This window comes from Protopterus annectens, chromosome 10.part0 (genome assembly GCF_019279795.1).
Source record: "Protopterus annectens isolate FY-2018-M chromosome 10.part0, PAN1.0, whole genome shotgun sequence".
In the NCBI taxonomy this organism is placed as follows: domain Eukaryota; kingdom Metazoa; phylum Chordata; order Ceratodontiformes; family Protopteridae; genus Protopterus; species Protopterus annectens.
The window spans coordinates 198,698,929-198,713,857 of record NC_056744.1 but is presented as its reverse complement, the minus strand read 5'-3'; the positions used below and the strand labels follow the sequence as shown (position 1 = coordinate 198,713,857).

General features: G+C 39.8%; 1 protein-coding gene across 1 annotated transcript in view; it reads left to right on the top strand.

Annotated features, from left to right (window-relative positions):
- The window catches only part of LOC122814121 (extracellular calcium-sensing receptor-like), a 135,938-nt gene that overhangs the window by 44,487 nt on the left and 76,522 nt on the right, over positions 1–14,929 (top strand). Inside the window, exon 3 of the mRNA XM_044086737.1 lies at positions 10,109–10,948. Coding sequence (XP_043942672.1) covers positions 10,109–10,948 — 840 coding nt within the window. The remainder of the gene's footprint in view (positions 1–10,108; positions 10,949–14,929) is intronic.

The window sequence follows — 14,929 nt, the reverse complement described above, 5'->3', positions numbered from 1 at the left end:
CATGGGTGGAGATTGTACTCTGAGTACTACAAGGGTTACCCATATTGTGCACCAATCCATTATGTCACATGTGGGGCTATGGATTGTGAACACCAGCCTCTCTGCTGTTTTACATCTGTTGTCCGTGTAAGGTGAACATTGTGAAATATAGTAGGTCCTCAATATAATAATTTAGCAAAACCCACCCCACAATGCCTCCTGTCATTACACAAGTGCAGCAATCTCCATACAGGATACTGATGACAGACCCACACACACACTTACCAGTGCGGAGATTCAACCCCCTACCTAGCTATGTATTGCTACTACAGTGTACCACATTTATCACGCATGTCACAAAGCTTATTAGGTGAATGTTCTCCCAAGATACTTCTATGGTGAGGAATATACCCAGTCCTTGTAAATACTAGTATTGGGTGATGTAGTCAGTGAGAGTTTACAAAAATTATTTCGCCCACATCACACATTTCCATTTGCCAGTGGTGGGGTTCAAATCACTATCTAACAATCTTTACAAGCCTTTATGTTACCCATTTACCACATGCACTACTGTCCTGACAATATTTGGGGTTTACAACATGTACTTGTAAGGTGGATACTATATGCAGGACTGCTAAAGTCAGGCTCTGAGATGTGTACTGGCTGTAAATGGGGCCAAAATCATTGAGATACACACATACATATGTATCCACATAAACACAAGAGATTCAAACACATAGCTGTGTATTAACTGCAACTACATTGTTCTGCACCTACAGCATGCATCATGGGCCTTATAGCAGTTGCCTGGTCCAAAGGTGTATTTGAAGGAGAAGGACATCAGCAGGCTTGGTAAAGTAGGGTAATGGGAGGTGCTGTGACTGGCTTCAAAATCATTAAACTCTATGCACACTCACACAGTCTCTATGTCTGGGATTCTAACTCCTACCTGACTAGTAAGTTACACTACAGCATTATGCAGTTACTGCATGTGCCATGCAGATCATAGGGCTAGCCTTAGTCCAAAGGTGTATTTCAAGGTGGATAACATCAGCAGGCTTGGTAAAGTGGAGCTATGGGAGGTGCTGTGATTGTGAATAGCCTAAAAAACATTAATCTCTACACATAAGCACACACACAGTTTTACAGTTGCCATGTTTGAGATTAGAACTCCTACCTGACCAGTACATTACACTATAGCATTTTATAGTCATCGCATGTGCCATGCAGATTACAAGGCTAGCTCTTGTCCAAGGTGTATTTCAAGGTGGATGACATCAGCAAGCTTACTAAAATGGGGCTATGGGAGGTGTGACTGTGAATAGCCTAAAAATCATTAATCTCTACACATAAGCACACACACAGTTTCACAGTTGCCATGTCTGAGATTAGAACTCCTACCTGACTAGCACATTACACTACAGCATTTTATAGTTATTGTATGTGCCACACAGATTATAGGGCTTGTCTTTGTCCAAAGGTGCATTTCAAGGTGGATGACATCAGCAGGTTTGCTAAAATGGAGCTATGGGATGTGTTTTGACTGTGAGTAGCCTCAACATCATGTCCGCAGGTGTATTTCAAGGTGGATGACATCAGCAGGCTTGCTAAAGTGGGGCTATGGGAGGTGTTGTGACTGTCAATAGCCTAAAAATCATTTATCTGTACACACAAACACACAAAGCTTCACACTTGCATTATATGAGATTAGGCCACCTACCTGACTAGTACATTACACTATGGCATTATGCAGTTATCGCTTGCACCACACAGACTAAAATGCTAGCTCTTGTCCCAAGGTGTATTTCAAGGTGGATGACATCAGCAGGCTTGGTAAAGTGGTTCTATGGGAGGTGCTGTGTCTGTGAATAGCCTAAAACTCATTAATCTCTATACACAAACACACACAGTTGCCATTTCTGAGATTAGAACTTCTACTTGTCTAGAATATTACACTATAGCATCATGCAGCTATTGCATGCGCCACTCAGATTACAGGGCTCGCTTTTGTTCAAAGGTGTATTTCAAGGTGGATGACATCAGCATGCTTGCTAAAATGAGGCTATGGGAGGTGTTGTGACTGTGAATAGCCTCAACATCATGTCCGCAGGTATATTTCAAGGTGGATAACATCAGCGGGCTTGCTAAAATGGGGCTATGGGAGGTGTTGTGACTGTCATTAGCCTAAAAATCATTTATCTGCACACACACACACACACACACACACACACACACACACACACACACACACACACACACACACACACACACACACACACACAGTTTCAATATCTGGGATTAGAACACCGACCTGACTAGTACATTATACTATAGCATTATGCAGTTATCACCTGTGCCACACAGATTATAGGGGTTGCTCTTCTCCAATGGTGTATTTCTGGGTGCATGCAACATCTGATAGAACAGGACCAAGGACATTGACATCTACCACAGTATGTACACAGACCAAGTAACTTATGCACAATACATATTCTGTCAACAATCACTGTAAGTACACAGACCTCAATACTGTTCACATTACAACAGAATGTCCAGGTTCTGTACTGAAATATGAGGCCTACTATACATAACATGTCTAGCACTCTGATATCTCACTAACTTGTTACCAGGTATGATTTCAGTAAATAATGATGTTCTGTAGATATGCACCTCTTACTGCATGACATATGGACAAAAATTGACAGACATGGGGGATGGAGGCACAAACACAGCACCAGTATTGACATATTACTGTGATAATCTGAACATTACCTGGTGTACCAGGATTTGTTGTGTCAAATGTCTTCTGAGGGATATGAAGTCAGTAACTCACATGGAAGTCAGCATTTATTGACTGCAGTCATCAGATTATACTACTGCATATCTACAGATAGGAAATGTGTGAGTAACAAAACACATGTAAGACTCCAAACTCTGGACAGTCTGCAGACAGCCCTACAGGAGAAACTTTTCTCACCCACGTAATGCTGTTATACCAGACTTCGAACCATGTAGAATGGCCATATCCATACAAACCCTGTTAATCCAACATTACTTAAAATGTAGAACAGCATTACTTACGTTCTGTCTCCATGTCTGGAACTTCCACTTCCTGTTTGTCGGCCTGTCTCCACAGTGTATGTTGTAAAGGTATTTCCAATACCCTCTGTGATGCTGTTTGTCAAACAGCCACATGCAGTACTGCTCACAGTGAAGGTAAAGAGCCCACACCTACATGAAGTGCTTAGTTATAGGAGTGTGTTTTCAAGCAATTGGCTATGGAATGATACCACAGCTGGTCTACATGCAATTAGCGAGTGGGGGACTGCTATTCGTGCATAGGCCATCAGCTGATCATGAGCATTCCTTACAGTAGTCAAGCTGCTGCCTACGAAAAACACTTGTACTTTTCCACATCCATGAGAGAGAGAGAGAGCAAGAGAGAGAGAGAGAGACACACACAGTGAGACAGAGACAAAGTAAGAAAGGAAGGGTGTAATACAGCAAGAGCCAAGTGTGTTTGTGTAAGACACATGGGTGGAGATTGTAAGTACTACAAGGGTTACCCATATTGTGCACCAATCCATTATGTCACATGTGGGGCTATGGATTGTGTACACCAGCCTCTCTGCTGTTTTACATCTGTTGTCCTTGTAAGGTGAACATTGTGAAATATAGTAGGTCCTCAATATAATAAATTAGCAAAACCCACCCCACAATGCCTCCTGTCATTACACAAGTGCAGCAATCTCCATACAGGATACTGATGACAGACCCACACACACACTTACCAGTGCGGAGATTCAACCCCCTACCTAGCTATGTATTGCTACTACAGTGTACCACATTTATCACGCATGTCACAAAGCTTATTAGGTGAATGTTCTCCCAAGATACTTCTATGGTGAGGAATATACCCAGTCCTTGTAAATACTAGTATTGGGTGATGTAGTCAGTGAGAGTTTACAAAAATTATTTCGCCCACATCACACATTTCCATTTGCCAGTGGTGGGGTTCAAATCACTATCTAACAATCTTTACAAGCCTTTATGTTACCCATTTACCACATGCACTACTGTCCTGACAATATTTGGGGTTTACAACAGGTACTTGTAAGGTGGATGCTATATACAGGACTGCTAAAGTCAGGCTCTGAGATGTGTACTGGCTGTGAATGGGGCCAAAATCATTGAGATACACACATACATATGTATCCACATAAACACAAGAGATTCAAACACATAGCTGTGTATTAACTGCTACTACATTGTTCTGCACCTACAGCATGCATCATGGGCCTTATAGGGGTTGCCTGTGTCCAAAGGTGCATTTGAAGGAGAAGGACATCAGCAGGCTTGGTAAAGTAGGGTAATGGGAGGTGCTGTGACTGGCTTCAAAATCATTAAACTCTATGCACACTCACACAGTCTCTATGTCTGGGATTCTAACTCCTACCTGACTAGTAAGTTACACTACAGCATTATGCAGTTACTGCATGTGCCATGCAGATCATAGGGCTAGCCTTAGTCCAAAGGTGTATTTCAAGGTGGATAACATCAGCAGGCTTGGTAAAGTGGAGCTATGGGAGGTGCTGTGATTGTGAATAGCCTAAAAAACATTAATCTCTACACATAAGCACACACACAGTTTTACAGTTGCCATGTTTGAGATTAGAACTCCTACCTGACCAGTACATTACACTATAGCATTTTATAGTCATCACATGCGCCATGCAGATTACAAGGCTAGCTCTTGTCCAAGGTGTATTTCAAGGTGGATGACATCAGCAAGCTTACTAAAATGGGGCTATGGGAGGTGTGACTGTGAATAGCCTAAAAATCATTAATCTCTACACATAAGCACACACACAGTTTCACAGTTGCCATGTCTGAGATTAGAACTCCTACCTGACTAGCACATTACACTACAACATTTTATAGTTATTGTATGTGCCACACAGATTATAGGGCTTGTCTTTGTCCAAAGGTGCATTTCAAGGTGGATGACATCAGCAGGTTTGCTAAAATAGAGCTATGGGATGTGTTTTGACTGTGAGTAGCCTCAACATCATGTCCGCAGGTGTATTTCAAGGTGGATGACATCAGCAGGCTTGCTAAAGTGGGGCTATGGGAGGTGTTGTGACTGTCAATAGCCTAAAAATCATTTATCTGTACACACAAACACACAAAGCTTCACACTTGCATTATATGAGATTAGACCACCTACCTGACTAGTACATTACACTATGGCATTATGCAGTTATCGCTTGCACCACACAGACTAAAATGCTAGCTCTTGTCCCAAGGTGTATTTCAAGGTGAATGACATCAGCAGGCTTGGTAAAGTGGTTCTATGGGAGGTGCTGTGTCTGTGAATAGCCTAAAACTCATTAATCTCTACACACAAACACACACACAGTTGCCATTTCTGAGATTAGAACTTCTACTTGTCTAGAATATTACACTATAGCATCATGCAGCTATTGCATGCACCACTCAGATTACAGGGCTCGCTTTTGTTCAAAGGTGTATTTCAAGGTGGATGACATCAGCAGGCTTGCTAAAATGAGGCTATGGGAGGTGTTGTGACTGTGAATAGCCTCAACATCATGTCCGCAGGTATATTTCAAGGTGGATAACATCAGCGGGCTTGCTAAAATGGGGCTATGGGAGGTGTTGTGACTGTCATTAGCCTAAAAATCATTTATCTGCACACACACACACACACACACACACACACACACACACACACACACACACACACACACACACACACACACACACACACACACACACACACACACAGTTTCAATATCTGGGATTAGAACACCGACCTGACTAGTACATTATACTATAGCATTATGCAGTTATCACCTGTGCCACACAGATTATAGGGGTTGCTCTTCTCCAATGGTGTATTTCCAGGTGGATGACATCAGCAGGCTTGCTAAAGTGTGGCTATGGGAGGCGTTGTGACTGTGAATGGCCTCAAAATCATGTCTAAAGGTGTATTTCAAGGTGGATGACATCAGCAGGCTTGCTAACGTGGGGCTATGTGAGGTGTTGTGACTGTGAATAGCCTCAAAATCATTCATCTGTATACACACACACACACACACACACACACACACACACACACGCACACACATGCACACACACGCACACACACACACAATTTCACAGTTGCCATGTCCGGGATTAACACTCCTACCTGACTACTAATTTACACTATAGCATTATGCAGTTATCGCATGCACCACAGAGATTATGGGGCTGCTAATTGGCCAGAGGTTTATTTCAAGGTGACTGACATCAGCATGAGTGCTAACATGGGATATGGGAAGTGCATTGTGTATGACTGGCCCATATACCATTCCTCTGGGAACACTCACACAGCACTCAGTCACATACGACTTTAAATTTGACAGTACTGGGTGTATGAATGCTAGATGAGTACTGATTTGTACTATCATGTTACCCATTTATCACAAGCACCACAGACACTATAGGGCTAGGGCTACCAAACACAACTATGTACATTGATTGACATCAGCACATTTCTCTAAGTGTTGGGGCATGCCCTGTATGACCTTCTGTATTTTGTTGTCAGACATGATCTTCTTTTCTTCAAGTGCAGGAGCATGCCCAGTATGACCTTCTGTATTGAGTGTGTGAATCCATTCTGGGTAGGTTGTAGTCTAGTGCAAGAGTTTGTGTTCTACACGTACAGATAGCAACCTGCTTCTGCAGGGTATCTGTATATAGGTTGACAATATGGGAGTCACAATGGGTAAACTCTTTTCTCTTTTTGTTGCCTTCATGTTTAAACCCTGAGGCACACCATGCATTCCCCATGCTCAGATGTGAATAGAGCTGCTAACTCATGTTTTTTTTTTTTTTTATTTTGTTTAAAACCTGGTGCGCAGCGCACACACCCATTTAGGCAATGTAAATACTGCTAGGCAGTTTCAGACACACCCCTTTCCTTAGCTCTGCTAAGCTAAGGGCAAACCTGAGCCAGAGAGCTCCAATAAACTTATAGTATGCCTGACACACACCCCTATGATGTCAGCTAACTCTTAGGCTTGCACCATGGTATTCCTGCACTTACATGGTTGGGTGCTGGCTAGCAATAAGGGGAAATCTGTGATTCAGTATCATTATCTTCATTTGCATAGAACTGACTGCTAATGATACAAGTCTAACACTGAGGCTTCCCCCTTAGCAACCACTATTCAGTGGCCATGTTGTCTTCTGCCTGCCATTGAGTATAATGGCAAAATGTTGATTTTGGCTAGAATGCTTTTTTCAATTTTTTTTTATTTTTGGGCCGATCTGGTTTATGTGCCACTGCCCTATGCTTAAACGGCCGAAATTGGCCAAAAAAAAAAAGTTATGTTTTGTTATTTTGACTCTATTTTCAATGCCAATGGCCATATATTTGGCCATGAGCATGCCTTCCACATTATATACACCCTTTATTTAGAGCTGTCATGGCTCTGTTTTATAGTTTGCAGAAATATACATGGTTACTAATGGAATACATTTCTGCAGGTTACACTAATCCTACATGGACAACTGCCTGCTTCCTGGATCACTAATTCACCTCATTTGCATGGTTTTCACCTGCAAATGGGGTAATTTGCATATAGGAGCTGTGTCCGTGCAGGAATAGTGCAGGACTGCTTGTGTACGTCCTGAGAGCTTGTTCCTGGATCTCTCGGTGGCCATATTGCCTCTAGCAGCTCTGTCAATATTCCTGCACACCATGCAGAGCTTGCTGAATCCTGGGGTTAGACTTCAGGTTGGGGGAGGACAGGGGGGCTGTTGTCCCAACAGAATGACCAGCACCAACTTTTCTAAAAACATGTTTTTCTTCAATATTACATATTAAATCAGACATATTTCTGCAAGAAAGGACATGTTCACTTCCACAAATTAATACATTTCTGTATTTCTACTTTAGTTATACCACAACCCAGTGTTACATGCATTTTGAAAACAACATTCAGGAAACATTTCATATTTAATATTTTTGTCTTGAATGAAAGGGAATATTAATGCAGTATTGTAATAATTCAAACAGTTATGCATATACAAGTGAAAAAATAAAAGGACAAAAATGTTTAAACAGGAATACAACCATATTTACATTTATATGTAGAAGAAATTCAAAAACAGGCAAGCAAGATTGACCTTCTCTCTTTTATTCATAGCTGAGGAAGACATTAGAGGTAACAGTCAGCAGCAAAAGAGAAGATGAGACTGGTGAAATCATCTGGAAAGTATAACAGTCTCTATCTCCCACTGTATTTATAAGAATTGTCGTAGACAAATTTTACTTCAATAAAGATTATACTGCAGTATTTCAGTATTGTATGAAACTGAGTGCAAACAGTGTTATGTAAATTTATTGTGCTTTTTCTGTTTTTTCTCTCCCGACCACCTTTTTTCTCAGTTTTTTTTTTTTTTTGGTTTCTGCATTTGTTTTTCCTTTGTTTCTCTCCCATTTCTTTTCTTTTTTTACTAGTATAAATCCCTCAGGAGCAGACCAGGCAAGTACCTCCCAGGTTAGGAAATGATTACCCTCTGACTATCCATAGATGTACATGCAGTGTTGGAATGCAGGCAACAGTCTTGCAGGTACTCTGATATGTGGCAACCTTGCAAACCTCATAGAAAATTGGCTTCAGTTTGGCTGAAGACCTACTGATGCAGTAGAATTCAGCCAGTTGAAGCCTCTCTTCGGCATGTAGAAGACATGCTATCCTAGTTGGTGCTGACCACTGCACCAACACAGACCCCTACCCCCTCAACATCTGGATCCTCCACTGCAACACCATCTGGCAGTGGACATGTTTGAGGCTCTGTAAACTCAGATTCCAACTGGCACTTCCTCAGCCCTTCTTCCCTTACCTTTACTCCTTCACCCTGTCCCCTATTCCCCACCCACTCTACCCTCTCATGAAAATAAATAAATAAATAAACAAAAAGTAAGGGGGTGTATCCCCAACTAAAGTGTATTGCCCATCCTATCCCACCTCTTGCAGCCCAAACCCACTTGGTGTTTTCCTTGCGTGTACCCATCTTTGTTTTGCTTCCTCATTTTCATTCTTTCCTATTACCCCCTTTCTACTCTACTGAAACCATCAGGGTGTCCACAAAAAGGATACAGCTATATAAAAAATTATAAACTCCCTTTCTATTTTAAAAAAATCCATCTTAGCTGCAGTGCAGTCTGCAGCTTTCCTAAAATGCTTTCAGCATGACTGGGTTAGACCGCTCTTGAGTGTGATATGTGAAAAAAATGTAACACCAGTTTACAGTTTTGTGAAGTAATTTGCAAATCTGTAATGCTGAACTGTATACAACTTACTCATTTGTGAAAAGTGGGTGTGTTTTTAAAAAATGCTTTGATTTTCCCTCTACATTGCAAATGTCTTTCACTGACCTTATGTGCATATCTATGTAGTGTTGCTATTCACAGATAACCATAACTCACTTGCGAAGCCCCAGATTTTGAATGCATACCTCAGTCTATGCTGTAGTGAAACACTGCTGTACTGCTCCACTATGTTCTAAAGCATTGAATGTATGTCTTATAAATGCGGACTATAACATGTCTTTTAATACTTCTGCTGCTGATTTAAAATGTTTGGTTAGAAATACTGTACCATGTACTGACCTGCTCTGAACTGAATGCCTAAACAGCCTTGTAAATTTGTTGTAATTTGATTTGGTCCTTTTATTTCATTGAAGCAAGTCTTTGAATATGTTTGGCCAGTTATGATTTCCTATTTTTTTGTTTTATAAGCTGAATTACAGTGTGTGCAGGTAGGGGACATTATAAGTGTAAAATTTTTATCCAAATTGGTGGTGGTGCTGAGTTTCATGCAAACAGTACTGGTTTTAGTTCATTGATGTAGATAAAAAGGGATTTTACTAACGATATACTTCATACTTTTATTAACTCATAATAAATGTTCATTAAGTGCTCATGTAATATAGTTTAACCATTCATTACAAGCCACTGATACCGTTCACAAAAAATGCCACATTCTGATACAAGAGGCATCTGTTGGAAATATTTATTAAAAACTATCATTTCTAAAAATGCTTTATTTCCTAGATCAGTTATGGTTCAATGCTACCTCTATTGGGAGACAAGCAACAGTTTCCATCTTTTCTTCGTACTACAAGCAATTTCACTGTTCAGGTTGTTGGCATCACTCAACTGATGAAACATTGTAGTTGGACATGGATTGGCATTCTAGCCTCTGATAATGACATCGGCAGAGAAGGCAGTCAAGATCTTTTGTTGGAGCTTGCTAAAAGAGGCATCTGTGTAGCTTTTCAAGAAGTAATGCCTGCTTACAAATCTGAAAGCACACTACATAAGATTGTTTCAAAGATCAAGGTATCATTGGTGAAAGTGATAATTGTCTATTCTACACAATTGCACCTTGTACCATTAATGGAAGAAGTCACATTGCAGAACATAAGTGATAAAGTCTGGGTTGCCCCATCTCACTGGGGAAATTCTTTAGTATTCCATATCAAGGACAACTGGAAGACATTAAATGGCACTTTAGGCTTCACAAAGAACAATCCAGAAATTCCTGGTTTCCAAAATTTTGTACACAGCATCATTCCTTCTACCGTAACTAGTGATATATTTCTGAATCTTTTCTGGGAAGCAATTTTTCATTGTAAGTGGCTTACTGAGAACATTAGCACTGTGTCAGTACAGGAAAACTTAGGAAGCACTACATTTTGTACAGGTACTGAAAGCCTAAAAACAATACAGACTTCAGTATATGAGTCCTATAATTTCCAAGAAGCAGTCAGCACATACAATGCAGTGTATGCTGTAGCCCATTCACTGCATAATCTGTTACTGTGTGATTCTAAGGATGTGACATCAAAGAACGAATCGTGTGCAAATATTACAAGCTTTCAGCCTTGGAAGGTAAGAAAGAGAAGAACCAGAGCTAGTAAAAAGAAAGACCACAAACAATGTCTATTTTATATGAGTTAAACATTTACAATCTTAAATAATATAAAGAAATAGGGTTAGAATGAAATGTAACACCTGCTTTATTTACTTTGTGGATTTTACAAGGGGTACACCCAACACAAAATGTACACGGAAGACCATATGAACCAGTGCTAATACAGAAGGATTCCTCGTGTTTTAGTTAAAAGCTTGGTAGGCAGCTAATGTTAATGTTTGATTATAGTAAGTGGGTAAAGGTGCATAGGCATCTGCATATAAAGGTAATATCCGCTGCTTAGATATTGTTGGCAATGTCAGTAATGCAGTAAATGGTACGATTTAAAAACTAAATGATGCTAATATATAGGGCTATGGTTGTAATATTACGCTCACTGACTTATCTGCACCTGACTCACTTTAAATGCTCAGTGCTGGAATGATTGATAGTGTCAACTCTCATACCTTATGGTACATTTGGCCTTGAGAACTCTCCCACTAAGGCAAACATGGCATTCCACATACATCACTTGTACCTGCTATCGAAATTCAAAGGTTATTCCTGCAGCATCTGTTTAACAGCTTTTGTTTGCATCTTTACTCTTTGAAACAGCCATCACCCTGTCTAAAAATGTTGTATTTCCTGGCAGCACTAAAGCATGTGGATCAGCAGCTCCAGTTTCTGTGAGAAATTTTCCCTCCAAAGCTTTCAGTTTTAGCAATTTAAATTAATATGCTTAATATGTTGTATCTCAGCAAATGCAGTCTGCACCAGAGCAGTAACAGCCTGCATTGAAGAGCAGATGGCTGACATATTACCTGCAAGCATGGCAGCCATGTTACCACATTGAAAGCTTCCTGTAATGTTGTTGATTTCAATTTAAAGACAAAAGATATTTGATTTGCAGGCAATCCAAAATATGTCAAGATAAATATCAGCTTTCTGTGTCGAGAATCTGGTATTTTCAGCACTTGGATTAGCTTTTTATAGTGAATATTCAAAGTTAAAGTCCATTGGAAGGTGAACCATGATAAAAGAGCATTGCAATATGTGTGCTTCCTCATACATGCCCAGTACAGTAATATGACTATAAAACAAAATATGAAAATCAAACTCAGGCAAGTGATGTTAGATTCTGAAAACAGTTCATACGCCAAGCTAAAATGTTGTACTTATGATATAACACAAACTGGAGTGTCTGGCTATTTACAGACAAAAGACCTAACAATAGATAGATATGAATGAGGGAAAGCTCAGGCCATGTTTGTGTTTAATATGTGGCTTGACTTTAACAATGCACGTTTGACATCTTAAGGCTAGACAAATTTAGTTATTTTAAAGGTGCACAGTATTTTCAGTACATACTAACACATCTCATAGTTTAAGTCTTAGTTGAATATTTATATAGCATGCATACATATCTTAGGACACAAATGATTTGTTTGTTGGCACATTTGTATCATTTATATTTCAGTTTGCTTAATTTTCCTGGAGTAACCATTTTGACATTGTAAACTGTATGAACTATTACTGTCAGGTGGAGGAGAAAAATAAATCCATGTACTCTTGAATATATTTTCATATTATATATGCATATTGACAACAAATCATGGCATAAAATTCTAAGATATACTATACATCACCCTGGGTCTGTATTAGTTCACTGAAAGTTTTTTTCAGTGAACACATTTCCGTTGACCCCTGTTCAATGAAATTCACTTCCATGATTTGATGGATTTACTAAGGGTAAGGAAGTAGTTGGCCAACTATGCAAATTTACCATTTTCTCCACTGTAGTGTGATCTTAGAGTTGGTATATATATATATATATATATATATATATATATATATATATATATATATATATATAGCTAAGGGGATGTAGGGACACAGTCCCCTACATTGGGGTGTAGTGGGCAAAGCCCCCCACTTGGGTGGGTTTGATTTCATTACTTGTAGGCTCTGTTGTACTGTGGGGCAATTGTTTTCTTGCCCTTGGTAAATTCCGTGAATCACAGAAGTGAATTTCACTGAATAATGTTTGATGGAACGGTGTTCAATGAAAAAAATTTTCAGTGAATTAATATAGACTCCAACAACCCTGAGGAAGGCAAAATGCTACCCCTAAAATTAATTTACGCACTATAGAGCTTACATGACATATATTTGTTTACACTCGTAAGTAAAAACTAGAAACATTTATGTGATGGATAAAAGTGATAATGGGCAGTCTGAGTGATGCAAAGACCAAGACACCATGTGTGTTTCAGGGGAAGCATGCAATATCAGTCATGAAAAGAGTGTTGAATAGACATATGGGAACAGAACAACAGGACAAAGGTAATATGTAAGCTTAGCAAATGGCAGGGGCTCCATCCTACAAAAAAATGAAGCCCGGACTGTAGCTTTGGTTACCTAGATTTTGCTAACAAGTGATTACTGGAAGGAACAGCCGTGACTTTTTTGGGGAGTGGTGAATGGTTATAGTTGTCTTGTCATTCTCAGAAGTGAATGGTAATTAGCTGTTCACGTGATACTTCCTAAAAGCCAGGGTGGGCATTATTAAGCCAAGAACTGTTGAGTAGATGAATACTTTGCCCTGCCTACCAGTATGGAAAACCTGTGTCCAAAGTACATACCATGAATATGACATTGCAAGTCCTGCCACAGCAGTGCACCCACTGGCCACTAGGGGGAGAAGCAGGATAAGCCGAAAACTAAATTTGCTGTGGATGATGACCTACAGTTTGTTTCTAAAACATAGGCAACTCTAAATGGAAAATGCTTCTTGGAAAGAAAATTTTCCTATGGTTTGATGCAAGTTGCTAAAATCAAGCAGATGAGGAAAATATAAGTGCCATTAAGAGACTAAATGGCTTGCTGGTTCTGGTTGGTGATGATTGGAAAAAAAGTGACTAATACGATTTTTGGGTAAATCAATGTAGCTAAAGAATTTATGCTAGAAGTTGTTGTTGTTCTTGTTGTGTCTTTCAGCTTTTCCTGGTTAGGGGTCGCCACAGCGGAACTCCAGTCCGCTAATGATTGGTAGTCGATTTTTACGTGCCGAGTTACCAGCCCTGACGCACAACCTTCAATGAAGATATGCCCATTTATGCATGTCTCCACGCAGAAGACGCTCTAGCTAAGAATCGAACTGGACAGCGTCTTACTGTGAGGCGAAAATGCTACCGCAGCAGCACCACCGCGTTTATGCTAGAAGTGGGGTTGAAAAAAGTAAGAAAAATGTTAATGTATTTCTGAGAATAAAACTAACAGGGTTTAGTTACTTCAAAGGGAAGAACGTTGAGAAAAAGTAAATCAGAAATAAATAAACATTATTTATTTTACTTATGTATAGTTACGGAATACAAAGGAAAAAAGTTGACCTGTCTCAAGAATCATAAGACAAAGGGTAATGTCAGATCATAAATTACCAAAAGTAGACAATCTCTAGAGTTTTGCCATTTACATAATTCCAGGATTCTCTGTGGCTATACAGAAACACAACTTCTTCTGGAGACTTAAGAGCTTATAAATCAAGAGCTAAATTCTAATTTGCAGATTTCCTGAGATCAGCAAACATAATCTATTTGCTGAACAACAGCAGCAGTAGTAGTTATAAGGAAAGAGAACGGTGATCACTAAGATTGTTGTTAATAATAGGAGCTATGATCCCCTCCCCAAGGAATAAACTAACAGAACTCGGAGAGAGAAGTGAGTGGCCATCAGCCACATTTTTATGTATTTATTTATTTTTTTTGCCAGCTCCATAAAACCATTAGGCACAGGCACTTGCTTTAAGGAGTGTCCCAATGAGCACTGCCTGGTGAAGTGACTAGTTCAGAGTCATTAAGCAAGTAGAGATGGAAGGACTCAAACCCAGGACTATAGGGTGAAACTCATGATCATCTCATAGTTTTAATTCTATGCACAACACAATGTTCTTCAATGGAGAA